General features: G+C 38.8%; 1 protein-coding gene across 1 annotated transcript in view; it reads left to right on the forward strand.

Moving 5' to 3' along the window:
* The window catches only part of USH2A (usherin), a 398,473-nt gene that overhangs the window by 290,303 nt on the left and 80,455 nt on the right, over positions 1-27,715 (forward strand). The window contains exons 47-52 of the mRNA XM_075707636.1: positions 4,958-5,156; positions 13,846-14,014; positions 17,022-17,243; positions 24,251-24,474; positions 26,882-27,092; positions 27,490-27,687. Coding sequence (XP_075563751.1) covers positions 4,958-5,156; positions 13,846-14,014; positions 17,022-17,243; positions 24,251-24,474; positions 26,882-27,092; positions 27,490-27,687 — 1,223 coding nt within the window. The remainder of the gene's footprint in view (positions 1-4,957; positions 5,157-13,845; positions 14,015-17,021; positions 17,244-24,250; positions 24,475-26,881; positions 27,093-27,489; positions 27,688-27,715) is intronic.

Consider the following 27,715-nt stretch of genomic DNA (forward strand, 5'->3'; position numbering starts at 1 on the left):
AAATAGTTCATTTCCCTTTGAAATACCTTTCTTCTTTCTCTTGTTCCTTGTAATACAGCCTACTTAGTTTTTCCCTAATAACAATACTTAGTAGCAGCTTTGTTCCTTTTAGAAACCTGAGGCACAATGCAGATGAACCCTGCCAGAAACTCTGTGCTTGTTCAGTGCTTGATTAAAAGGTTGATGGCTCTAAAAACACCGTGTGGCATAAGCTGGGGAAAACCCTTCAGAGCTTCATGAAGGAAGAGAGGGCCCTTTATGCACCTTGGAGGAACCAGAAACCATGGTCAGGGTGTAATAGAAAGCTCAAAGAAGATAAAGTATGGGAAAAAAGCTAGGTGGATTATTTGGTTTGATGTTCAGTATTATGGAGCCTGTGAAGATTTCTGTATCAGATGCTGTTCGTGGGTGAATGAGCTGGAGGAGCTATCTCAAATTAACATGTTAGTGAGAAAGGTTTTAGAACAATTGAATAAAACATATAGTAATAGACTCATAGAATGCTTTGGGTTGGAAGGGACCTTTAGAGATCATCTAGCCCAGCTCCCCTGCAGTAAGCAGGGACAGCTTTAACCAGATCAGGTTGCTCAGAGCCCCGTCCAACCTCACCTTGAATGTTTCTAGGGATAGGGACTCCATTACCTCTCTAGGCAACCCATTCCAGTGCCTCACCACCCTCATTGTAAAAATTTCTTCCTTATGTCTAGTCTAAATCTATTCTTCTTTAGTTTAAATCCATTACTCCTTGTCCTGTCACAACAGGCCTTGCTAAAAAGATTGCCCCCATCCTTCCTATAGGCCCCCTTTAAGTACTGAAAAGCCACAATAAGGTCTCCGCGCAGCCTTCTCTTCTCCAGGCTGAACAACCCCAACTCCCTCAGCCTGTCCTCGTAGGAGAGGTGCTCCAGCCCTTTGATCATTTTTGTGGCCCTCCTCTGGACCCACTCCAACAGGTCCATATCCTTCTTGTGCTGAGGGCTCCAGAGAATAAATAGCTGGGATGATGGTATTTGCTCAGGAGTTCTAAAGGAGATGAAATATGGAAGTGTCAAACTACTGTGCTGTGTAAAATATCCTTTAAATTGGTCTTGGTATTGGAGGAATGGAAGATGAGACAATGTAGTGCGGATTTCTCCAAGGGGATCTAAAGGCCAGTAAGCCTGATTTTTCATACTGGGAAAATGGGCAGAAAGTACAAATAAAGGAAGGGATTTATAACTATGTGAATAAACATGAAATGCTGGGGAAGATCACTGTGGAGTCGTGTCCAACCTGTGTGTCCAGGCAACGTACAAAGTCACGTTTCTCACGTATGCTTGGTTTTATAGCACTTTAGCTGTAGTGTCCAAGGTAGCGTTCCCATGGAGGAAACCTGATCGCTCTCCCTACTTTACTAATGGGAAAAACAAGGCACAGAAAGATTTCACGAAGTTTGTAGCAACAATAGAAGCATAATGCTATTTATCAGACTTTCTGTACTATGTCCTACCGCCTCTCTAATTGTGTTAGCACTGCAGTCCATGATACAGCAGGTAGTTAACTCCTGTGCAATAATGCTGAAGCAGTTGCTCAGTATGTGTGATCTTCTGATGAGGAAAGTATTTCATCCACTGGTCATTAATAATAGCAGTGTTCCCTATCTTAAGAATGTTGGGTGAACTTTGTGATTTTTCTGTGACTTTTTTTTTTAATTCCAGCTCCTGAAATAAAGTCATTGAATCTTAGATTTGATGTGATTTTTTAAATTTAAGCCTTGTATTTGATGAGACTAATACATTTGCTCTCAAGATTCAGAAGTGAAGGCCTTATATTCTTAATCTTGATGGTTAAACCTTTACTACTGAGTTGAGGAAAAAAGAAATCAGGAGGACTTCTTTTCATGGCTCAAGGATACTCAAAGCTGGTGATACTTGAAGCAGGCAAAACCCAGAATTTCTTTTCTGAAGTATGCTTTACCAAAATGTGTCTGATGTTATATCAAACCTGAAATACTGATATTCTTCATCTATATAAAAAAAATAATATTTCTACCTGGAAATGTCAGAATATATTCTCTTCACATGCATGAGCCAAAGGGTTTCAGTTTGCTCTGTTGCACCAAAAGCAAATACACCTTTGTGGATCTGCTTGAAATTATTCTTTATCTCCTGGAAGTGCTGCAGTACCTCATGGGCCTTGTAGTCTGAAGCAGTTCTTTTCTGTGAACGTGGTTAGGCTGCCTTTTCTCTGGAAGGTGAGCCCTACTTCAGTATTTTTGCCACATTGACAGCAGTCACAGAAGGGACTTATCCAGCATTTGCACCATCATAAATGGCGCACGCTTGAAATGAATTTTTCTCTGGGCAGACAAGGACTATATGCCACATGCCAGGTGTTGTACATCTATCTGTGCCCAGAATTTGCAAGTCTGCTTCTGCAGTTTGGGCTGTGAGCACTTACCAGCGTAGACACAACTCCAATTTACCTGAGAGGGAGTAACTGGGGATGAAGAGAAGGACAGGGTTGGCAGGCTCCATCCCCATGTTTCTGTGGCTGTATCAAATGCATCGTACATGATACAGCTTGATGCATGCTAAAGTGAAGGTTCTTAGCTCAGCCTGGGGTATTTGTTCCAATGCAAGGATGTCAAAAAGCTTCTGCAGTCCTGTAAAAACCCTGCTGATTTTTTTTAAACTGAGCTATGTATTGTTCTTGCCGTGATGCTTTCAAAATGACCACAATTTGCTATGGGTGGTAAACATCAGAAGGCGTAGACATAACTGAAACATTCATAAAATTGTGAAGGAGTCTGCTTATCTGTAAGTCATTATTGGAAGGTCATACTGAGTCTTGCTCTTTTGGTGGCACTGGTCAGTGAACACCCGTGCCATGTAATTTTCTTGTGCAGCTGCAGCTTTACACAATATCAGGCTATGTCCACCCCACATGTGTATCTATAAATTGAATAATAATAAAGTGATTGCCTGTTAAAAGAGGGAAATGCATGCTGAGCTCTGCAGAAAAGGCAAAATGTTCAAATCATTGCATCAATTCTTAGGCCTAATTTAAAATTATTGTAGAGAGAAATATGACTTACAAAACTCCAAAAACTGGCACAATACTTTGAAAATATACCCTTGAGAGTCTGAATGAAACTTGTAGAAAGCAAATAATTCAAAAATAAGACTGGAAATGCTTTCTTTGCTCCTGTGATCTATACTGTGCAAAGACCACAAGAGTTACAATGGCATTTATAAAGATTGAAGTATTCTTTTCCTTTTCTTTTTATCTTTTTTCTGACGTTTATACAATGTATTTCCTGCTTTTATGTTTTTAAGTTAGGTCCTGTAACATTATGTAAATGTAGACATGTGTGTATGTGTGAGAGTGTGTGTTCCTGTGCGTGTGGTAGAATATGTAGTGAATACAAAATAGCCATGTATGGAATATGGAATTAAATCTATGGTTCCGATGAAGACCGTGGAATGATAATGGTGACTCTACAAGTCACCTATGAAATTATTCCTTCATAGGTGACATTAATTCCTGTTCTGCAAAGGCTTATTGCTGTGTGTATTCCTCTGTACCTCGAGGAAATAAAATAATAATTCAGTTATTTTTATTCTGTTAAGATGTAAAAGTTTATCTCAGCAGCTGCTGTTTCACTGTAACATTTTCACTTTAAATGAATGCTAATTTATGATGCCACTGACATTCTGACAGTGGCTGTGTAATCAGGACATGGAGATTAAAAAGTAGTACTTGGAGCCTAAGTATATACTATGCAGTGTTGTCGGTCCTCCTATTGATCTAATGTAGCACTGGGATTTCCTTCTCTCTACCCAGAGTCACAGTGAAAGAAATTTGCATTTTACGCAACATTCCAGAGTCCTTATGCAAGAAATGAAGTTTTCATTTGAAATACCAATGTTAAATGTGTATATTATAAAAGACAGAGCAAATTTCTTTTTCAAATGTCCCTTTTCACTTTTTTTTTTTTTAATTGTAATACTAAGTGAGATTTTGGAGCCAATATCTGCACATTTTTAGTAGTGACAGGCATGCTACAGTTTAACATGATTTTTCCCTTAAGATGCTTTCTTCCTTGAGCTGATGATGGTCTGATATCGAACCTTAAATCAACAACAGGATTTTGTTTTACAGACAGTCTTTTGTGGGCTGCTACAGTCATGCTTTTGTCCTCAAAGTCAGAAGTCTTGAGTGTTACTTGTGATAAACACTTGCATTTTTTACTTCTAATTTTATGTCAATGAAAATATTTAAGCACCAAAGAGAACTAGTGCTTGCTGATGCTGTGATGAGTTCTTTTAATTCTGTGCTGAAGAATACATTTCGAAGCAACATACTTTTTTTTTTTGTATAATGTTTTTGAAAGCAGGGAAAAGGCAAGATGAATACAAATCTGTTCTAAATGGTGACTGAGCACAATGTGAGTAAGCTGCACTGGCAACAGCTCAGAGGGCAGGGGGTGGTCTTTTGCCCCCCAGCTGCCCGTTCTCTACCAGGTTCCTATCTGAGAATGGAACGGTCATACCAGCCCTGACAATAGTTCATGTACGTCTTTGCTATAGTACCAGGAAGGCATACTGCATCCTTTCTTGTACCACTGAAATGAAACAAGTAAAATGCTAAGATGTGTATTACACATAAGTTTCCAGAAGTATGAATAAGATGCCTTTTAAATAGCAACCTTTAAGGGCTTTGATTGCATGTGTGATTTATTTTCCCAGAGTATCGGCACATATTGACACTTTTTTCAAACTTTTACACCTTTCAGTTATTAAAGCAGCTGTGAAATTCACCATCCAGAGGGACATTTTGGACACTTCAAAATATTTCACTCCATGTGAAATAGTATAAAATGGAAATACTGCATGCTAATCCTTTAATGTAATTATCCATAGAAGCATAAATACTTCCAATAATTTAACAGATGTTAATTTTCTGCTTACTGTAGGTCTCTTCAAATCAACTGGGCATCACCAGGACAGCCAAATGGCATTATCCTGGGATATGAACTCTTACGTAAAGTGTGGCAGAGGTGTACCCCATCAAAAACTCCAAGGAGCAGCAAAAGTAATAGAATGTGCATCTCATTAGAATGTAAAAAGTATGAAAATATCTGTGGAGAAGCATGTTATCATCCAGAGTTGAAGGTACATGTATATTCTTAAGTTACTGATGTAATGAAAAATTGTACTTTTAGGAATAAGTGTGTAAACCAAAGCTCTTTAGTTATCAGAGGAAGGGAAATGGGGGGTTCTGCTTCTTTTGATACTTTAAAATCAAGGCTTTGGTATGTGTCTTGAAACTTTTCAAAATCAAATATGGATGTTTGAGCTCAGTACAGGGATAGCTATGCAAAAATCTCCAGCAGTGTATGTGAGTCAGTTGATGACAAGCGATTCTGTTGTCTTAAGTCTGTGATTGTTGACTTTATTTCTCCTTTCAGAAGAAATGAATTGGTTAGCATTTATGAATGTGTCTTGCATTAACACTTTGGTTTGGAGCAATAGTGCAGTTCTGAAGTGAATCCCCAGATTGGTTTTATTACATGCTGGTTCGGGGTAGAAGTGGTGTTAATGCATGTGAACTAAATCCCTTGCACAGGAGGCTAAGCCAGAACCTGTGTTTCAAAAACCCTTCAAATATGCTCCAGCTCTGGATGGGGACTTTAGGCTCCCAACCAGTCTGTGGACCAGCTCACTTCACAAGCACACATCTGAAGTTTCTTCCCTTCAGAAAGCTTTGCTCCATGCACATTGTGCAGATGTTCATCCCAAGGAATCAGGCTGTATCTGATCCAAAGTAAATCTCACAAGCCACATGTAATGGAAGCGTGAGGAATCTCAGCACCAGCCTCTTGAATGCACTGATCCAATCCCATTGTGCCAAATTACATGGTGGGTATATATGTATATAAATCTCTATATGTGTTTTTGCATCCCACTTGGAAGAATCAGGTTTGCTCAGCTGTGTACACACACTGTAAACTAGTAGAGGAGATTCTTTGTCAGCTCAAGTATCCAGGTATGTGGAGCACATGATGGTAGTTCATATGGCTCCTTTGGCATAAAGTGATCACATTGGACCACTTGAAGGCCATAGGAAATTTTCTAGCTGTATGCAGAATTTCAAAAACACTAGTTAAACCGTCAAGCTTCTCTCTGTGTGAGGAATCATTCCTCAAACCCTGTATGGTGAAGAGTGGTTATTAACATGACTTGCTCTTTTCTCCCGCCACCTCAAATTCTTCCTTGGCTAAATGCTTAATGACCAGATTCTCCAGCACAGAAAATCTATTTAGATTCAGCTACAAGTGGGTGGCTGTTACTTGACAATGATGAGCAGCTCTGAATGGGATCCATTGTGATTTGTCAGATGTATTTTTAAATTATGGCTGTTTTCAGGTTAATCTTCATACGAGTTCCTGTTTAGGAGTAGGATCAATAGCACAGTGGGAGTCTGTAATGGTTTTTATTGACAAATGAGGTAGAACACTTTTAGTTTGAAAGTAAGATTTAATGTAATGAAATAGTGTCCCTATTTGTCAAAGGCATCATCACATGTTCTGTGACTAAAGCAAACAATATGTATTCACAAGATTCCCTGTCAGACAAGACAGTAATTAAGGAAGTGAGCTATTTGAGGGGTTCAAATCAAAATATAAATTATTCCAGTCAACATAGATTTTAGCTTTTGAGTTCCCTTGAAAGCAATACTATACTAAGCATATGTATTTCTGAAATCTTGCAAGTGAATTATGGGCAGTCCTTTGTTCTAAAATGTAAATTTACTTATTTTAGGTTTTTGGCATGGTAGAATTTTTAATACATCTTGGCATATGTATAAGTTAAATTTGTATTATATTATTTTTATAACATTTTTTCTCTGTTTCTATTTTTTGAGCATTTGTATGTTCACGGTAACTTTGAGCTTGGAGAGTGTTCATTTATTTTTATAGCTTCCAGACTCTCTAATTTTTTGTAATTAATTTTTCTTTTTTTTTTATAATGGTGTCTCTGTTTTCTCAGAGACTGTGGTTGGGAGTGGGTGCTATTTGATTAAGTAATGGATATGTAATAAATGACTGGAAGGTCCACAGGAAGAAACTGAAGCACTCATACATAAAATGACATGGGAGTAATTTTTGTGGGTGAATTGATTAAAATTCCCCTCCCAGTGCTTTGCCTGGTTTGCTATATGTATCTGCACTAGCCATCCAAAATATCTGTAAGCAATATTGTCCTGGTTTTGGCTTGGATAGAGTTACTTTTCTTCTTAGTAGCTGGTATAGTGCTGTGTTTTGGATTTAGGATGAGAATAATGTTGACAACACACTGATGGTTTAGTTCTTGCTGAGCGGTGCTTACACTAAGTCAAGGGCTTTTCAGCTTCTCATACTGCCCTGCCAGCAAAGAGGCTGGAGGTGCACAGGAAGCTGGGAGGGGACACAGCCAGGACAGCTGGCCCAAACTGGCCAAAGGGGTATTCCATGCCATCTGATGTTACGCTGAACAAAAAAACTGGGGGGTGCTGCTGGGGGGAGGGGGTGAGGAGGGCGGCCTCTGCTCTGGAACTGGCTGGGCATCAGTCAGCAGGTGGTGCGAAATTGCATTTTGCATCACTTGTTTTGTACCTTCTTTTATTATTATTATTTGCCCTTCCTTTTCTGTCCTATTAAATTGTCTTTATCTCAACCCATGAGTTTTACCTTTTCTCCGATTCTCTCCCCCATCCCACTGCGGGGCAGCGAGCAAGTGGCTGTGTGGTGTTTAGCTGCCTGCTGGGTTAAACCATGACATATCTACAGAGCTCCTGGTACTTCCATGTTCCTCAAACCAGAGTCTGTGACAGGGACAGCATAAGACCTTATGTGGCAGCCCTCTGTCACACTTTTATATAATTCACTGTCAGTCTATGCCAGCTATAATGCTGAAGCATTTATGCCAGTATATGTGGTCCTTAGATTCGACAGTTTACCAGACAGAAGTGAAGAAAAACAACACGGACCAGCATACACTTGTTCTGAAAAGAAAACCTCTCATCACAGTGCCAGCTGCTGTTCGCCATACATTAATTGTACAGCCAAATGCGAAGAGATGCCACCAAGAGTTAAATCCTGAGCAGCTTAAGTAATGTTCAGATCCAGAATAATAAACTAGTTTTTCGTTCATTTGATGATAGGCTGGTCAGCAAAAGCAAGCAGATTGTATATACGTAGTTCCAATAGACAAACAGGCTGTGGAGTTCTCACTTTTGCTCTGGTCATTTATTGCACCTGGTATACAAGACGCAATGGGTCTAATTCTACTCTTACAACTTCCTCGAATTCAGGAATATAAAATGAGAGGAAAAGTAAGCCTTTTAACAAAAATAATTTGGAGATATGTCTTGGGCTATTTATTAATATTTCCTTATGGATTTATGGGTGACATTTGGCGTTATCATCTTGCTATTGTAAGACACTGCAGAAAAAGAGGGATGTTTTTTCTTATCTACGTAAGAGATATAATCCCCTCCATCTATAGAAACTGAAGTGTTTCAGTAATAGGAATACAAGGGTGTGTTTTCACTGCACAGCAGAGCGGGATGCAGAGACTTCAGCTAACATTGGCTAAGTTGGGTCCAGCCTAAGTAGCACAGTTATATCAGAAAAGCAGTGCAAAATAGCCCGGGTGCAGGGTTGCACTCTGTATGTGTGCTGCATTTGGGATCCAGGTGAGTATCTCTGTGTAGCACTGTGCCGTGTAAATAAACCAACTTGCTCAGAGCTGTCTTGGGAATCTCTAAAACAGCAAATGACCTTTTCACTGCAAGGGACATGTGTACATGCACATTCATGGGCTCATGTAGGCCTGATATTAAGCCTAATGAAGACCAAAAAAGATTCTTACTATCCTAAATAATCTTTGCATCAGATCCCTATTTCTTGTTTCTAGTTGTTATCCAGTTTTCTGCTTCAAAGTTAGAAATCTTTGTTATTTTAACTAAAGCTAACACAGTGCTGTGCCTGGTATCCTTGCTCTGGTGTTTGTAATCAGACTCGGATGGATTTATAATTCTTGAGTGCAGAAAGAATTTAGAAAGGGGTTTTTTTTGTGTGTGTAGTTTTGCAGAAAAGCTGAGAATATACTCTCATGATTAATTTTGTCAGCTGTCAAGAGGGTGCCTATGTCCTATGTACCTTTTACAGTAACAGACCTGTGCTGCTTGGGTGTTTCCAAGCTGCCAAAATTGACAGTCTTTTCCTAGCTGTTTTCGGTAAAGTGTGATCCATAACTTTATCCATATCTGAAATTTCAAAGCAGACATCAGCTTACAGAGCATATATCACAAGATCTGCAGAGATGTACTTCAATTAACAAGGGAATGTGCCCTAGCTTCACCCATCAGGGAGCATAATCTCAGTACTGATGGGGAAGGCACTCCTGTATTTTCCATGTAGCTACCGAACTGTCCTTCTGTTGTTACTGGCATCCTGAGGTGAACACTGAAAATAATCAGACAGGTACAGTAAAAAAGTAATTAAAATAGTGGCATAAAGGCTAATAATTTCTGTACACAATGGATCATGAGTATGAACATCAACAGTTAAAAGGGTCCTGACTGAAGGTGTTAATACAGCTTCAGCACTTTTTATTTTCAGTAGCAACAGGCTGTATAAATCTGCAGTTAATGAACTAATAAAATATAACCCTGACATTACTAGGAAGTACAGGCTTACCCCTTTACTCGTCGTAATTAACGTGCCATTTGTTAAAAACACCAGCAGGACTCTTCTCTTTAAGGACAGGAGGAGCAAGACGGTGGCTTGATAGCTAGCCTCAAAAGCACAATTTTCAGGAGTGAAAACTAACACATCTCGACACTGGTGAAGGATATTCCATCAATATTTATGTAAAATTTACTATTAATGCTAGCAATATTGTGCAAATTCTTTTCAAGTTCTTTCAGGCTTAGAGAACCTTTAAAAAGATAACATTTCATGTATAGTGTGTGTTGTGACACACCTGAAAGACAGAAAATGAAACTCGTTTTGGTAAGATAGTATATAGTGATTTGTAACAGAATAACAATAATTTCTGCTCACAGATTTTAGATCTAAGGCTGTGCCAATTACCAAAAGAGAACAGCCGTTTGAGAAAAGAAATGGGTGAGTAAGTATACTTAGCAAAACCAGGTGCCTATATAGATTCAGACATAATTTAAGTAAAAAAGAATGAGCCTTGCTAATTTAAAATATTCCCTTTCACATGAGAACATGATGGGTCAATCATTACTCTGGTGTTTGCTTCACAGGCAGAAATTTTTAATGAACTCCTGTAGCTAATAGGAATTCCTTGGAGTGTTTTGTGAATTGCTATTTCACAAAGTGGCTCTGGCAGCAAGCGTTTGACAAGAAGGATAAACATGGCTGCCTAGCACATCTGTTTATTTGAGTAAATCAGTCCTAGCTCAACTGGCATGTGTCCATAAGGCCAGATCATATCCTTCAGAAAAGTCTTCAGCAAGCAGAGGGATCAGGGATGACACGATTTTAATTAAAAGAGAGTTGCATGGATAAGTTTGGAGTATTTTTAAAAATTGTTAAAATACTGTGTAATCCTGCCTGCCAGATTTGATATCATTACTCTGTGCTAGTGTCATGGCTGGCTGGCCCTTTCTCAGGTATCATAATAAGCCTTTCTTTATGCCCAGCCCTTCCCAGTCCCTGTGTTCCTGGGTCACAGCCCCTCTGTAGGCTTGGATGGGAGGATAACTACAGGATTGATTTGTGAATAACTCAGTCTACCAATATTTTCAAGGGCCCCCATGATAGCTAAGGATGAACATCTTGCATCATCTCCATAAGGAGTAAAGATCTTCTGGCTAGTAAGCATATGTCAAGCATTCAACCCTCTATACGAGGGTAAGATCTCGGACCTGCCAAAAATGTAGGTGTCACTGTATCTGATCGCTACGAAGCTTCTACTTTCATGTACATAGTAACACCATCCAGTTGGGACTGTCACTTTTAGATCTAAGAGGATGAGATAATAATAACCTTTTGCCACTATAACTTTCAATCCATCTGCTTTTCTTCTTTGTCTATGACATAATTTTAGCATTACTTGAATGCATTTTATTTTATGGATTGATAATGCAGAATCCTTGGGCTGAATATCAATGCAAATAGAAACTAACTATCTTTAGAGGACTGCCAAAAAAGTGTTATTCAACAATTTACAGCTGACTGCAGAGGATGTTATGGAGCTACATAATAATAGCACCAACTATATCAATGGGTAATGCCAGATGAGAGTCTGAATGTGTTTTAGAGCCAACTGGACCCCTTTTTGGAAGCTGTCTATAGGGTATTGAGAAATACTGAGGATCTTAAATAATTTTTAACAAGGAGAAGTAGCTGCTGAACTATTGTAACATACCAGGGTGTTCAGCTGGGGATTTTTTGAGGGAATTCAGGGGGAAAATGAGAGACACCAGTAATAATGCAATCTTACAAAAAATGTTCCAGCCAGAATGCTTTAGAGTTAGTACTAAAACGGCCCTCCCAGTGTCTGTGTGAAATATGCAGAGCAGCTGTTTCTACTGAGGATTCACAAGAGAAGGGGCATTTCTTAAAAACTGGAAACATCATATGGAAAGTAAAATGGCTGCTCAAGCATTTGAGCCTGGATAATGCCAAAGATGTGCAAGTTTCTTTATCTGAAAGATGGAAAGAGACTGTTCAGGTGAAATTTGGGTGGTATGTATCACTGAAAAGGAGGAAACAGTACAGGGATGACAAATGAAATCCATGCAAACAAGAAGAGAAATTGGGCTAGACAGATCACAGAGGGAGACACAATCCCAAGGGGTACACAAATTCGGACCAAGAATGTGTGAGGAACATGTATTTGGCCTCCTTTCATGCAGGCAGGTATAGCATTTACTAGCTCTGGTGTCTTAAGATCAGTATTCAGTAAAAAGGGCAGGACAGAGGCCATTTTTTACAAGTGTCAAGAACTGTTGCTAAATATGATCTGAGGAAAGTGCCATGATAGTACTTGATCTGATATTTTTACTTGACCTGATATTTTTAAGAATGCTTTTAAATGACTTGGAAATACAGAGAGACCAGGTAATCTTCTAGGTTGCTTTGGAGCCACTTGTAAGTGAAGAAAAACTCAGCCTGGAGTGCCTGCCAGTCATAAAAAAAAATCCAAAAGATAGGAAGCAGAGAAGAGGTGTAAAGCAGAGTTTTATTTGACATCTTAACTAATGATCTGGAAGAAAGAACAGTAGGTTAATTAAATTCATAGATTGGATTATATTACCAGTGACAAGGTGGACAGCAAAATAATATAATAGGACCTACAGAGACTCAAAATTCCTGAAGAGAAAATGACAAAATTCAGCCACATTGGTAGCCTAAAACAGATGCTGAATGAGAAAGTGTGCTGGAAAAGCAGAAAACAGTGTGACAATTCAAAGCATATAAGGTTATAAAACCTCAAAATTTAATGAGGAAACAAGAACACCTTCTGCCCTACCTCATGTTAATTTTGGGTTACATACTGTTTATGTTTTGTAAATTGTAACTTCAGGACCTAACCTAATACTGGGTGATTGCGTAAAGGCCATTCAAATGTGAACAAAACAAAGCTTCATCTTTCTGAAGTCAGAAAGAATTTGTTTATGGCTTAAGAAAAGTAATAATACTTTTTCTGTATGTACATATTTGTGTTAACATTATAAATGTAATACAAATTAGATGTCCTGAGCCTAGTAATATAATTTTTTTAAAGTTTTTTGTCAGCTAGTAATTAAAGTACCTGGGTAAACAAAAGATCCTTCTAGAGGAATGCTTACTTTCTTTGCTGCTAAGATAACCTCATTTAGATCGTGGTTAAAGTCAGTGGCTGAAGTGGTCCATGTCAAAAGAAAACAAAGGAGCAACTCTGCTCTAACATCTGTGCTGTACTGCCAACTGCATTTTCTGCCTAGCTGTAAGAGGCATCCTTCTGGCTAATATAAGTTGTACTGACTGTAGGTTCTGAGTTTACAATTTTTACGATGATTCTACTGACTGTTCTATATGATTTGCTGTGTGTACAGTGTGCCACTCCATAGACACAGGAGTAAGTGTACAAATAATTATTTGATTGTTCAAGTGTATAATTTTCTCGACAGCACCTAGAAAGAATTCCACAGTTAAAAGGCCTTTTCAAAATTCATTTCTATGTAAATTTTATTTTGAAAAAAAAATCCTTATATAAATACCATTCTCTTGAGATCACATTGTCTGAAGAACTGTGGTCATAAATAAGTGATCATGTGCTATAAGAAGAAAATTCCACTTATTTTTATGTGAAAGAAAACCCAAGAGCTCATATTGGGAAATACTGGTTTTTAGTTGTAAGGGTTTTAGATCACATGTTTCATCATAAATGAATGAATAAATAAATAAATAAGTAAATAAGAACTGGGGAGAAAGGAAACGGATAAGGTGATGGTAGATTATATCTACACATTGCAACCTACTCCACATTGAGAGACTCAAACAGCCTGCAAGGCATATGAAGTGGATTCATATTAATGGATTATTTCATTAAGGTGCAGTATGTTTGAAGGCCACAAAATAGCAGCATTCTCTCAGAAACACAGTAGTTTATTGAAGTCTGATAATGCTGGAGGGCACAGGATTTTAGCCAAGTTACATTTTATTTGACTGCAGTCATATTAGCGTCAGTACTAGGATGTGTTGTACACGTTTTCATATACGTTGTTTTGCTAGAGAACACATTATGTTCTGTTTAACAGATATTGCCTTACTGATTTTTTTTTTTTAACTACTTCTAGGTATGCTGTAATGGGATTCTGCACGACAATAAACCTGGCTTCCAATGCTGCGAAGACAAGTACATTCCATTTTTTCTTAATTCACCAGGGGTTTGCTGTGGTGGTCAGATACATGCTGTGCAGCCGAAACATCAGTGCTGTGGTGGTTATTACACTAGAGTATTAGTAGGTAAGAGACAACTCCGTTCCAGTGCTTGAAAGAAACAAAACAACAAAGTTGATATAACTGTTAAAGCAAGGAGAATGAAAACATAGCAATAAACGTGGGATTTATCAAGATTTCTATATGTCTTCGAGACTTGTGTTCAGTGGATAAGCAAAGAAAATTGCACTGACTTTGTCTTCTAAACACAGTACACTGTTTATACAAGAAAGGCTTAATTGATGAAACCTGATGATTGGGTCATTTCCCAGAGAACTAATTTATGCCAAACTATACTTAATTGCAGTAAGTGCTGCATAATGGGGAGGGCAGTTCTGCTTAATAGGAACACCATCAGGCAATTTAGTGGTGTGGTTTAGTTCTCTGCTTGACTTGACCCCATGTGATTTTCCCTAGCCACTTCTTTTGTAAAACAATTGTTAGTATTTGGGGTTGATATTATGGATTATGTCACTTCTACTTGTTTCTGCATTGTCTACTCTTTGTTTCTACCAGTGTTACAGATCAAAGTACGCATCCCACATGTATTATCTTTGATGGAAATTTATCCTTTTCTTAAGGCTGATCGTGCTCTTATTCTCAGAACTGTTTGGGAAGTTTGCCAAAATTGTGCTTCTGTGCTGTTGTCCAGAGTTTGGTTTTCCAGTTTGTTGGTAGGTTTTTGACAGGAAGAGGACAGGAAAAGGGGGAGGAGAGCCCTTTCAGGGGGCAGTGTTCAGAGCATATATCTCTTTGTAGGCAATTGTCAGGTCAGGAGCTAAAATGCTTCCATTACTCATGAGCTGGCACACATTCCCTAGGCTTAGAAATGCTTGAATTTTTGCCAACACATTCAGCACATCCCAAGTTCTGATCCTTTGAAAAGTAATTCATATATCACAATATTAGAATGCCTTCCATGATGTCATCAGAAAAATGCTATCCCATGGAAGTACCAGAGAAGAGTATTTTGCTGGCCTCATTAGTCTCAGTGTACTGAAAAGGAGAGATTATACTGTGACCTCTGTCCCCATCCAGTGGTCTAAGTTAACTAGCTTAATGTTGTTTACATCAAGAAAGAAAAGCACAGTGAAACAAAATGTCTTATGTCTGAAAGTAGTTCTTGTTCAGTCAGCAGTCCACAAACATGAAACAGTGAATGTTTGAACATGATTTTAAACATTTTTTTCTAAGTATACTTTCTGCATTCTCTTTTTCAATACTCTAAAGGGCAGCAACATGAACAATGTTGGTCACTTTTTTCTTTTTTATTTTTATAAATATGCTAATAACCTCAAGCTAAATGTTAATGTGGGTCATTCTTTGATAAGGATAACAATTAACTGGTAAGACTGCATGGTAGTTTTCAGAGAGAGAACATTTTCAAGCCTAGCTTGGAATGGATCCCATTTTGAGAGGTTAATGAGAAGGTTACTGATCCTTTGTGTCTTATGTCTAATAGTTCTTAAAAAAAAAAAAAAAACACCAACCAGTTTTATTTCCGATAGATGTAAGCTACATTCGGTGTTTTAATACTTTCTGTGTAGCAACTAAATTAGATTCCAAGGAATGCAGGAAAATATGATGAAGTATCTAAACAGATTATATCTATTATACTCTAAAAATTTGTTCTCATCTTTTTTTGTTTATTATTGACTTTATTTGATAAAGTTATTTATACAGGAAACTCTGTAAGCATACACATTTCCCAGATGTTGTTTGGCCAGCTTGATAGCTCTAGATGTACTGAAGCACACTGGGCTGAAGGCATGAAGATTACAAATTAGGAAGGCAGGAATCTCAGTTTCTGAAACAGTAGTGCACAAAGAAGTGCAAACATCCATCCCAGAACTAAGATGGGAGGACAGATTCTTAAAGCAGAGCAGAACACATAATGCTGCTACCACCCAGGCACCTCTTTGGCAAGAAATGTTGGGGGGGGAAGGAAAAAAGTGTTCTCCCTCATCTGTTAAAATCACATTACGTGTTTATTTCTGACAAAAGCTGCACTGGGTTTAGGGCACTTTGTCTGTAATTCCCAAGCTTTCAGAAGAAAAGGACTTGAGATATTACTTTCAATGAGAAAAATGAGTTTTAAAAATCAAAACACATTTATTTTATTAACAATCAGGAATCCAAATAGTTTAATCACTTCTATTACCCATCTTTAGTAGCAGAACAAAACCCCTACTCCTTCCAAATGACATTTGAGCCACAGAAAACATTGCAAACACAGAAAGATAATACAAAAATGTAACTCTTAGAACACTGGATCAGATCAAGTGCAGACACTCGTGAATGAAAATTATTGCCATTTACCATCATTTATATATCCTTTATAGCAGTATCTACTCCGTTCATAGCACACAGTTTATCCCAGCCCAGCCCACCATTATAGTGTCGATCTCATTGGCAGCCTTTCCTAAGGCCTTTTCCTGCAAAAGCTGATGCTTTTGCTTAAGTAGCGGCCAAACCCACTGATTGTGATGATGGTATTTAATTTTTAAAGGGAGCTTAATCCTTATGTTCTTTGGGAGATGAAGTCCTGAGCAAGGCTGAAAAACTTGTTAAGCAGTGTGAATTAGTCCTTCAAAACAAGTTTAGAATGATTTTGGAGGAAGCAAGGAAATTTTTTGCTGAGAATAAGTCGTCTGACTGTTAATTACAGCAAGAATGAACTCTCTTTACTACGTAGCTGCCTCTACTTAAAGGTTTTCATCTGTATAATTATCATAGTTACAGAAATTATTTTTGTTGCTCTTCTCAGTTTGTCTTTGTCATGCTTGCATTTTGATATCTTAGAGTCTTGGCCCTGAATTCATGAATGCATGTTTCTTTAATTTTTATTACAAATGAATAAAATACTGTTATAGCATTCTAAAGTACCAAGTGATTCCATGCTTTCATGTGGAACATTTTGTATGTGAAGCTACTAGTGTGTGAACCCAGACTTGTTGCTATCAGACGAAAGCCTCTCAGGGATTTCAAGAGCTATGAATGCATAAAATCTTTAATTCTATTCTTAAATTGACAGGAGAAGTATGTTGCCCTAACGAAGAGCAAAACAGAGTTTCAGTTGGAGTTGGTGACTCTTGCTGCCAGGGAATGCCTTACTCCACATCGGGCAATCAAATCTGCTGTGGTGGATCCCTCCATGACAGTTTCAATCAGCAGTGCTGTGGTGGAGAAGTCATAAGTACGGACTTGGTTTGTTGTGGTGATGAAGAAGAAGGGACTGCACATAGACCTCTCCCAGGTAAGCGATAAGTTTTCAGAAAAAAGGGTCTTCATCTTTCTAAATCTCTTGTGACACTAACCATTCAGCAGTGACACACTCAGATTTAAGGTGTGTATGCCAATTTGTTACAGTGATGTTGCACTTTACTCACCTATTCTGATAGACTGCAAAATGGTGAGCTTTTAGTAAACCTTCTTTGCCTTTGTCCAAAAGCTGTGGGGGCTGGAGACACCAGAAAATTCAAAAGGAGTGCACGATCTTTCATTATGCCAGTCAGGAAATAGGACTAGTCCCCTCTCAATGAGTTGAGTAGAGCAGAGGTTAGACTTGGCTGCCTTGTGCTGCCATGCATCCCAGTGCAGGGATTTTCCATTTGCTCTGGAGATGTGGGGTTAGTCACCTAGAAATTGAAGACTGCGATGCTATCTGCTTGGTGGTCTATGTCCCGCACTTGTGCATCTACATAGGGGTAAACCTTCTGCAGTTTAAAATTAAGAAAACTTAATCCCTAGCACTAGTTACTTGTTCATCTGTTGTATCCCATTAATCTCTTGCACACTGTAGGAAATTAGTCCATCACTCAGAGATGCAATCTGCACTCTGCTTCCTCGTAAAGCATTCTGTGACTAGCTGGCAACAGGGATTGGAGGTATTATTAAAAACCCTATTCAGGTATTTTCTTTCCACAGTTATTAGACAAATTATATGCCATCAGCCTTAGGCTTTCTCAGCCTGATGAAAAGACTTCGGAAACAATTATAGTCTCAAAGGGGAGCCCGATTTCAAAACACAGAAATAATGAAGGTTTAGTACCCAGTTCTGCTTGGTGTACAAAGATGAGTGGTACAGTGCTTTCACCATATACATGCCAGTTTGAGCCTCTAGTTGTTCAACTAAGGATCTTGATATATAACTAAGAATACAGATCTGAAGACTGAACTCCGCCTTTCCCAAAAAATGAGCTCTATCTTCAGCTGATTTTTTGTATTCACTGGATCCGTCAGCGGATCCATCTGTGGTATTAGAACTACCCTAGTTCTGTGTTGACTGCCAGGAAGGGCTAATCAGAAGAGCCATTGCAAAGCTTTCTGTGGTTTCTATACCATTCTTCCCTTCCTGTGGTGGCTCATGGAATAGAATAGAATCATAGAATCATCTAGGTTGGAAAAGACCTTTAAGATCATCCAGTCCAACCATTAACCTACACTACCAAGCCCACTCTAGACTAATCAAGGGTAGACCAGACTAAACCATATCCCGAAGTGCCACATCTACCCGTTTTTTAAACGCCTCCAGGGATGGTGACTCCACCACCTCTCTGGGCAGCCTGTTCCAATGCCTGACCACCCTTTCCGTAAAGAAATTTTTCCTAATTTCCAGTCTAAACCTCCCCTGGCGCAGCTTAAGCCCATTTCCTCTTGTCCTATCGCTAGCTACTTGGGAGAAGAGACCAACACCCACCTCACTACAACCTCCTTTCAGGTAGTTGTAGAGAGTGATAAGGTCTCCCCTCAGCCTCCTCTTTTCCAGGCTAAACAACCCCAGTTCCCTCAGCCGCTCCTCATAAGACTTGTTCTCCAGACCCTTCACCAGCTTCGTTGCCCGCCTCTGAACACGCTCCAGCACCTCAATGTCTTTCTTGTAGTGAGGGGCCCAAAACTGGACACAGTATTCCAGGTGCGGCCTCACCAGCGCCGAGTACAGGGGGACAATCACCTCCCTGCTCCTGCTGGCCACAGCATTCCTGATACAAGCCAGGATGCTGTTGGCCTTCTTGGCCACCTGGGCACACTGCTGGCTCATGTTCAGCCGGCTATCTACTAACACCCCCAGGTCCTTTTCGGCCAGGCAGCTTTCCAGCCACTCCTCCCCAAGCCTGTAGCGTTGCATGGGGTTGTTGTGACCGAAGTGCAGGACCCGGCACTTGGCCTTGTTGAACCTCATACAGTTGGCCACGGCCCATCGATCCAGTCTGTCCAGGTCCCTCTGCAGGGCCATCCTACCCTCGAGCAGATCGACACTCCCACCCAATTTGGTGTCGTCTGCAAACTTACTGAGGGTGCACTCGATCCCCTCATCCAGATCATTGATAAAGATATTGAACAAGACTGGCCCTAAAACAGAGCCCTGGGGAACACCGCTCGTGACCGGCCGCCAACTGGACTTAACACCATTCACCACTACTCTCTCGGCTCGGCCACCCAACCAGTTCTTTACCCAGCGAAGAGTATGCCTGTCTAAGCCGTGAGCTGCCAGCTTCCCGAGGAGGATATTATGCAAGACGGTGTCAAAAGCTTTGCTAAAGTCGAGGTAGATGACATCCACAGCCTTTCCATCATCTACCAGGTGGGTCACCAGGTCATAGAAGGAGATCAGGTTGGTCAAGCAGGACCTGCCTTTTGTGAACCCATGCTGGCTGGGCCTGATCCCCTGGTTGACCTGTACTTGCCTGTGGAGTTCGCTCAAGATGAACCTCTCCATAATCTTCCCCGGCACCGAGGTCAGGCTGACAGGCCTGTAGTTCCCCGGGTCCTCCTTCCGGCCCTTGTAGATGGGCGTCACATTGGCAAGCCTCCAGTCATCAGGGACCTCCCCTGTTAACCAGGACTGTTGATAGATGATGGAAAGTGGCTTGGCAAGCTCCTCTGCCAGCTCCCTCAGTACTCTTGGGTGGATCCCATCCGGCCCCATAGACTTGTGAGCGTCCAGGTGGCATAGCAGGTCATTAACTGCTTCCTCCTGGACTATGAGGGCTCCATTCTGGTCCCTATCCCTATCCTCTTGCTCAAGGGCCTGAGTACCCTGGGGATGACTGGTCTGGCTGTTGAACACAGAGGCAAAGAAGGCGTTAAGTACTTCAGCCTTTTCCTTGTCCTCGGTGACAATGTTCCCCGTTGGAACGTATGGAGTGTATGCTGTGAACAGCACCGCTTGCATGTTTTTAGCTCCCCCTCACTGTGATCCCTAATTGTGCCTGATCTACAGCGTCTACGCAGGGCTCACAATATCAGCTCTGAACAAGGCCCTCTTGCATAGCCGTGCATTGTGTGGCTGCCACAAGGCGGGGCTGGCTCATAAAACATCTCTTTATGTACTTTATTACTTAAACTCTTTTATTTGCCTGCAGGAGCCCTTTAACAAAATCACATTGAATTGACTTTCTCACACCAAATCAAATCTCCCTGGTCCCAGTTCAGTTGTCTTTGTCAATATGTATTTTATAAATGGAGTGAATTAACAGATGCTGTTGGAACAGAACTGCTGGGGTAGCGTTTATGTTTTTACTGCTCTCTCTGGGCAGATGAGTTGTGTAGGAGTGTAATACAGGTATCTTGGGATGAAAGTTATGTTCTTCATTTCAGTATATATGTATTCTTAACAGTTTTTTCCTTAAATATATATATTTAAAAAACCTTTATACCCCTCTTTTTAAAATGTGTTTAGCCTATAGCGCTCTATCATTTGCACCATTTTTCTTGAGAATGGGTCAGGATGACATTTTTTTGGCTATTAAAAAAGAAAACAGTGGCTTTTTCATCATTTACAGGTTTTCTGTGAGGACTTTATGCTGTGAGCCAGCATAATACAGGTTTAAAAGATGAATTAGCGCCATAGTTGAAAAGAGATCGTATTCTTTTGCATTAAACATAAAATAGATTGTGGTTTCTTATCATATCATATACATCAAGCTCAATAGGTTTTTGCTTAATTTCTTAGAGTAATTCAGCCTTGCTAAAAACATCATGAAAATGCACAAGCCAGGCACAAAAATCTACCTGCTCCCTATGTCTATTATTATAATGATTCTAATGGAAAAAATGCTCTCACATAAAAACATAATTTACTTATCATTGGCAAATGGATAAGTAGAATTTTGCAAGAATATGGTAATTGGAAAGCTGATCTCATTGTCTAGAAGGGGAAGAGGTAACGGGTGGCTTTATGCAAAAGCTGAAATGCTTCTGAAGCTCTGTTTTGTAGTTGGCAATGAATGTCATGGTTAAAAATATAATGACAATGTAAAGCTTTTGTTTGGGAGTTTTAGTTCCTTGGAAATAATCATACAAGAAAAACATGATCAATAAAAGTACAAGCCTTGTGCACAGTGTTAGTGTTTCATGACCAGTTTGAAAGCAGCGTGTTTCTGCAGACTCTAGATCCAGGTTTGCATTGAATGTTGGGTTAAGGGCTTGAATGGTAGAACTTTTTCATCTGCCATTGTATATCTTTTTCAGAGAGTCTGTCCTGCAAAAAGAGATGTTTTTCCCATCGCAGATTACTCCTTTTTAAAAAAAAAAAATTCTAATTTCTTAGGTTTTATTTTTCACCCCTTGTTGGCCTTATTTAGTGGGGTGACCATAGAGACATCTACTGGCAAAGGCTGGCAGTGATGCCATTGTATACACACATCCTGAGCCCCAGTGCTGCAATGTGATTATCCAAAGTTGTCTATTTCTGGCTATAAAGGATAATGCTAAAACCACTCTTGGATTTTTTCTTTAAAAAAAAAAAGAAAAGGAAAAAAAAAGCGAACAAAATGCCACTATACTGACATCCCAGACTTACGAAAGATGATGCTTTGTACTGTTGTGGTTCCTGATCTGTAATAGTTGCAATACCCACATGTAAGCCAAGGATTTTTGGAGTAGTTTGCAATGTACACTGGCTCTGTATTTTGTTGATCCTCTATTCTGGCTCCAAAGGCTAAGCCTTTTAATACTCATTTTTCCCTTTTGAAACCATTGGTTTTACAGATTTACTAAATTAGTAATTCATCACTCAGCTATGTTTGTAATTTTTTTCAGTTGCTGGGGATGAACATGAAATAATTGTTGACAGAAATCACTGTTAGCAGGAAGTGTCTTTTCCAGCCCATGGATTTCCGTTTTTGCTGTAATGCATTATGTGCCTATGAAACATAAACATATAAAGCGTGACACACACACTCCGACTGATTTACAAACAAATAGTTTGTATGTTGGTATTTTGCTGAATTCAGCAACTGTTTATAGGAATTTCTGGATCCTTAAGCAACTGGGAAAGTGATTTTTAGAAAGCAAATCAACCTATCAATATCACATGGTCCTATTTTGTTTTTCTTGGAGCATATTTAAAATTGTACATTTGAGGTGTCAAGGTTCAGGAGTCAAGTGCTACATGTGATAAATTAAGCAAAGGTCAGAGGCTATGCAATGCAGTTTCAGAAGATTGTCTACTTCTGCCTTTGCAGCTCATTCATGCTGAAGTGATGCACTATGGGAATTACTACCAAACTCTGCTCTGCAACATCTGCTCTCCCTAAGTGAGTTAGTGCACGTCAGACATCTTTATGTCAGAATATTGCAGTGATGGATGCAGTCTTCAGAAAATGCTGCATAAAAATCTGGTGTGCCGTTCTGGCCATTAAGTGAAATTACTATTTAAATTAATGGCGCTGTCACAGTTTATCTGTGCAAAGAATGAACGCTGATTAGGGTATTAAGTAATTAGCAATTTATCACACTGGAACAAGGTTGATAATAATTAAAGAAGTAATGGTTTACCAAAGAAACTAGAAAGGGAGTCACTTCTTGTTATGTGAGTGAAATCTTGGCTGAAAAATTTAATTCAGTTAAACAAAGATGAGGTTCGCAGTGAAAGAATACAGCCTTGTTTGTTTCAATAGAAAAACAGTTCATTATCAAAATCTTAGCTTGCCTGTCAAAAGTCCCTTGGAGCTGACTGAGTTGCTTATTAGTATTGAACTGAGGTATTTTCTGCATTGATTCTCTACTTAAAATTGGTAGAATCTGAGGACAATTTGGGAAAAGGGTGTGAACAGGGGGAAATATTTACCTTGTGGAGAGCTGGTGATCACAGTTTGATTTCTGTGAATGGAACCAGCCCTGAAAATGGGTAAAGTATGCAGGTACCATCCCCATTTTGAGTCATTCCAGTGATCAGAATGAAATGCTCTGAATGCTTTAGCAGGATCACACCCTTACAGAGTAATTTTCATTATGTATGACTTCCTAAGAGAGATTTGCTGCAATAAATGGCAGTGAGAAGAGTGGCGATTTTGCATGTGTTTTAAATGTCTACATACTACAGAAATTATGTCAAACACAAATTACTTTGTAGATGTAAGAGTATATCACAGCCCTGGGGTTTTTTTGTGTTATCTTTCTAGTTGAATTAGTAATAACATTTATTTCATTGCCAATTATAGAGGTGTTTGTAGCATTTGGTTCAGAGTTAAAATTTACCCCTTTCTTTAAATGGTGTGTGGTTCAATGCTGGTATTTCACAGTTGCAGAATCATTCATGTGAATATTTGGAAAATTACAGGGGTTATGATGAGCTTTTAATTTTAAAATAAAATTATTAAAAGCAGAAGAGAGACTGTGGAATTAATTTTGGCAGCTTATAAATTCCACTGCAGAAATACAAATTATATTTAGATATTAATTTCTTAAAGAGTGATTCTCATATCAGATGACTGAAGCTTCACTGTGGGTATTTGGCAAGTCACCCATTCAGTTCTACGTATCTAATATGAACCCCCACTTTAAAACATAATGTGAAACATTCTGGAATGCTAAGATGCACTGTTGGAAGACTGCCCATGTAAGGGGGGGATGAATGAGACCTGACTGGAAAGTACGTGGAGAAGCTTTCTCAATTTCTGCATTCTACAGGAAATTTTCATCAACGGTCTGTCTTCAACCTGCTGTGCACAGTACTTTGGTATAGTATTTCATAGCAAAGGTTCTTAGAAGAGTTCAGCAATGGTGTAGGTTGATTGTAAGGGATCCCTGTTTATTCCTCTAATTCTTGATTGTTTTCAGCAGGTCTAGAAGACAGGACGCTTACTTCAGTCACCTCACGTTCGAATTTAATCTCACTTTAGCTAAATCTGCGTAATTCCAGCTGCTGATGGTTTTATGCCAAGCTATATTGCATTCTGAGCTTTCTCCTTTCTTTATCTATTTATTTATTTACTTATGTTTCACATTCAGATATATTTTTTTGTTTGTTCATTTCAGGGATGTTCTGTTGTGGGCAGGACTATGTGAATATGTCAGATACCATATGCTGCTCTGGTTCCAGTGGTGAGTTCCTAGCACACATTAGAAAGAATGACCAAGTGCCAGTAAAATGCTGTGAGACTGAACTTATTCCAAAGAGCGAAGAATGCTGTAATGGAGTTGGATATAATCCTTTGAAATATGTTTGCTCTGACAAGATTTCAGCTGGAATGATGATGAAGGTAATTGATAGAAAATCCCTCGGTAGCTCTGATTTGACGATGGAAAGAGAAATACACTGTTCATAACTATTTTTCTAAAATAGGAATATAAAAACTCTTGTGTGCATTATTCATTTTCACATTACATCCGTATTAATACCGAATGAGTTCACCATGATTGATGTTATTGCAATGAATTCTAAAGGAATTAATAATGATTAGCTGCCTCTGTGAAGTGTTGCCCAGCACTTCAGATTAGTACAGTGGCTAAAAGCTGGCATGCTAACAAGACTGGCATGTATAGCCAGCTTCCGTTCTGTGACCACAGTTCCTGATGATGTTCGTTAAGTGGAAATTGAAATTGAAGTGGCCGGTTCTGAAGTATAAAAATGCTATTACGTTTCAATTTGGTCAGGCAGTATGACATAGATTCCCCAACCTCCTAAAAAATATATATATATAAAAATAAAAATAAAGCAATTGATATTTTCTTGGCGGACTTAATCCTGTTCCTGTAGAAAACCAGTGGCAATTTTGGCATAAGTTTCAGCAGTACTAGGATAGGTCCCTGTATAACTTTTAGCAACAATGAGGGTGTTATATTTTTGGTGCCTTTCATGCCTAATCAGTTATACAGTTTATTTTCACTCGCTTTTAATGTAAGGCTAAGCTAAGCAGCATAAAGGCTAATTCCATCTTTTCTAAGAGTGGCCAGTGACTATAGGTATCAGCATGAGACAATTTCACCAAGCTTTGAAAGCTGCAAAGACTTGCAGCTCCAGTTGAATTCAATAGAAATCTTCAAGAATTAGCATCTTAGTGTTAAACGTAAGCTGTAAAAATATTGTCAACTGCTATTACAATTTTTTGTTTAAGAAAATGAACATTTCAAAGGATGGAAACCCCATTTATATATACATTTATATACATACTTTTATATAGATTTATATTTATATTTATAGAGAGAGGGAGAAAGTGGGTAAGAGAGAAAGAAAGAGGGTTGGCTATTGTGATTTCTACAATACGAAATCAGGTAGATATTGTGGAATTTATCACTAAAGTAAAAAGAAAACCAGACCCCAACAGGTGTTCCTGTATCCTTTTTGTTCATCTGCTAAGTTAATACACAAATATTTCTTCCATCTTCTCCTTTTCATGTCAAGGTTTTCATGTCATTTCATTTTCAGATGGAATAATTTTCTCCTAGGGAAAATCCAAGTGTTGTGATGAGTCAGCTACAGTTCCTCAATGCACTGTATTAGTAGTTAATGCAAGGCAAAAAATGGCTGAGAATAGATTAATGAATTCTGGTAGATAACATGCTAGATCCATGCCTTAGGTATAATGTATAAACAAAGGAAGCACTTTGTATTTCACTTACCTGCAATAGAAAAGGTATCTCTTGTGCTGGCTTTCTGATATGTTTAGATTTACTAACATTAAAAGGACTGATTTTCTGAGATATATTCTGGAGCTACTTTATATGTGAATCCAGTCCATCCTACATCTTATATTGATATCTATTACAATGTAATTTTTGTGAAAGTGCCAAGTTTGGGAAATTAAATTAGCTGAAGTTCATAATCAGCTAACAAGCTAATTTCAATAGGGTGAATTAAGGAAGCATTAGATATAATCTGTTTGGTTTTCCTTCTAAAATCTGTAGCCTAATGGGCAGAAATATTTGTAGCAAATATTGCAGTACATTTCTTCCTACAACCACCTATATTTTATGAGAATTATTGCTCTCTAGCTTATGGTTTGGCAAAAATATTATTTCATGAATTTTAATGGAAACTTGTGGATGTTCAGTGTGTATTTCTATTTCTGTGAATTGTTCTTTATGGGTTAAATCTTATATCTGCATCAACGCTCGCAGAGGTCCTGTTATTGCAGCAAAGACTGTTGTTTAGGAGTGGTGTGGTAGAGGACAAGATTTATATCACCCATGGATAGAGTTCTCAGCCTTGACAGCTGCCAAGAAATTGCAGAGAACCCTCTTGTGTACTTGGCAAGCTGTATGAGGGGCTGGAAATTTGCTACTGATTTGCCACAGGATATTGGCCTTTGCAGGGGCAGAATGTTCAAATTCTCAGATAAAATCCTGTTCTTATTTGATTATAGACTCTTCTACTTCCAACAAACCCAGCCATTTGGACTTCCAGTGGTTAACATTTGTGATGTTTTCATGCAAGGACCCTACAAAAAAAAAAAATGTTTCTTTTAGAAAGGATTATAAAAGCATTAATGACCAAAGAGAGTAGACAGGCCAAAGGCTGAAAGGGTCTCCCATATGCTAGAAATATCAACATACTCAATGTGGTTTCTTGATTTGTATGTTGCATAAAGACAGAGAAATACTAATGGAAGCATTTGTAAAGGAAGGAAGATGTGGTAAATATATTGAAATTGTATGTGTATCCCTCAGGTAAAAGAAGAATGCAAGGCTAATATCCTTTGCCCTTTATCTGTGGAGGCAACAGCACACTGTGGAAAATGTGACTTTGATCCTAGGGAGAATATCTGTGCGTGGATAAAAGGTTCGCAGAGTGCTACAGAAAAGGAGATGAAGGAAGGTGTGTGTCCAGCTGAAGAGGAGACTGTCTATACAGGAAGTCCAAACCAATATTCATTTACAGGTAAGGAAAAGTGGCACATCAGATTGGTAATTTGCTAAGTGTATTTCATTCACTCTGGAGAAAAAGATGTCCTGAATGCTATCAAGTATTCTAATTAAATGTGAAGCAATTGTAGTGAAGTAGCATTCTTTAAGAATTAACCTGTGAATCAGGACAGTATCTTCAGGGAAATGAAATGTGTAGAAGGAAGTTCAGTGAACACGAGATCTAAACTGGCTTTTACAAAAGTTGATAGAACTATTGCTATATCAGAAAATGGCCCTGGCTAAACAACAACTTCCATATCTATCTGTCTTTAAACACAGAAGTTGTCCCATAGGCACAGAAAAAAATAAACAAAAGTTGTTTTGTATTTTGATAAGACTGAGATGATCCATATTTAACTTCCTTTTTCTAGACCTGAACCTCGAACCTTTTATCACATATGACTACAGAGTGGCTGCTTGGAATAGCTACGGAAGAGGCTTTAGTGAAATGAGCAGAGCTGTCACTAAGCAAGATGTGCCACAGGGTGTAAGTCCACCAAAATGGACCAAAGTGGATAATCGGGAAGACATGATACTTCTAAACTGGGAGGAACCACTTCAACCAAATGGTATTGGTATATGTTGAAAAATAAGTAT

This window comes from Pelecanus crispus, chromosome 3, assembly GCF_030463565.1.
Source record: "Pelecanus crispus isolate bPelCri1 chromosome 3, bPelCri1.pri, whole genome shotgun sequence".
Lineage (NCBI taxonomy): Eukaryota > Metazoa > Chordata > Aves > Pelecaniformes > Pelecanidae > Pelecanus > Pelecanus crispus.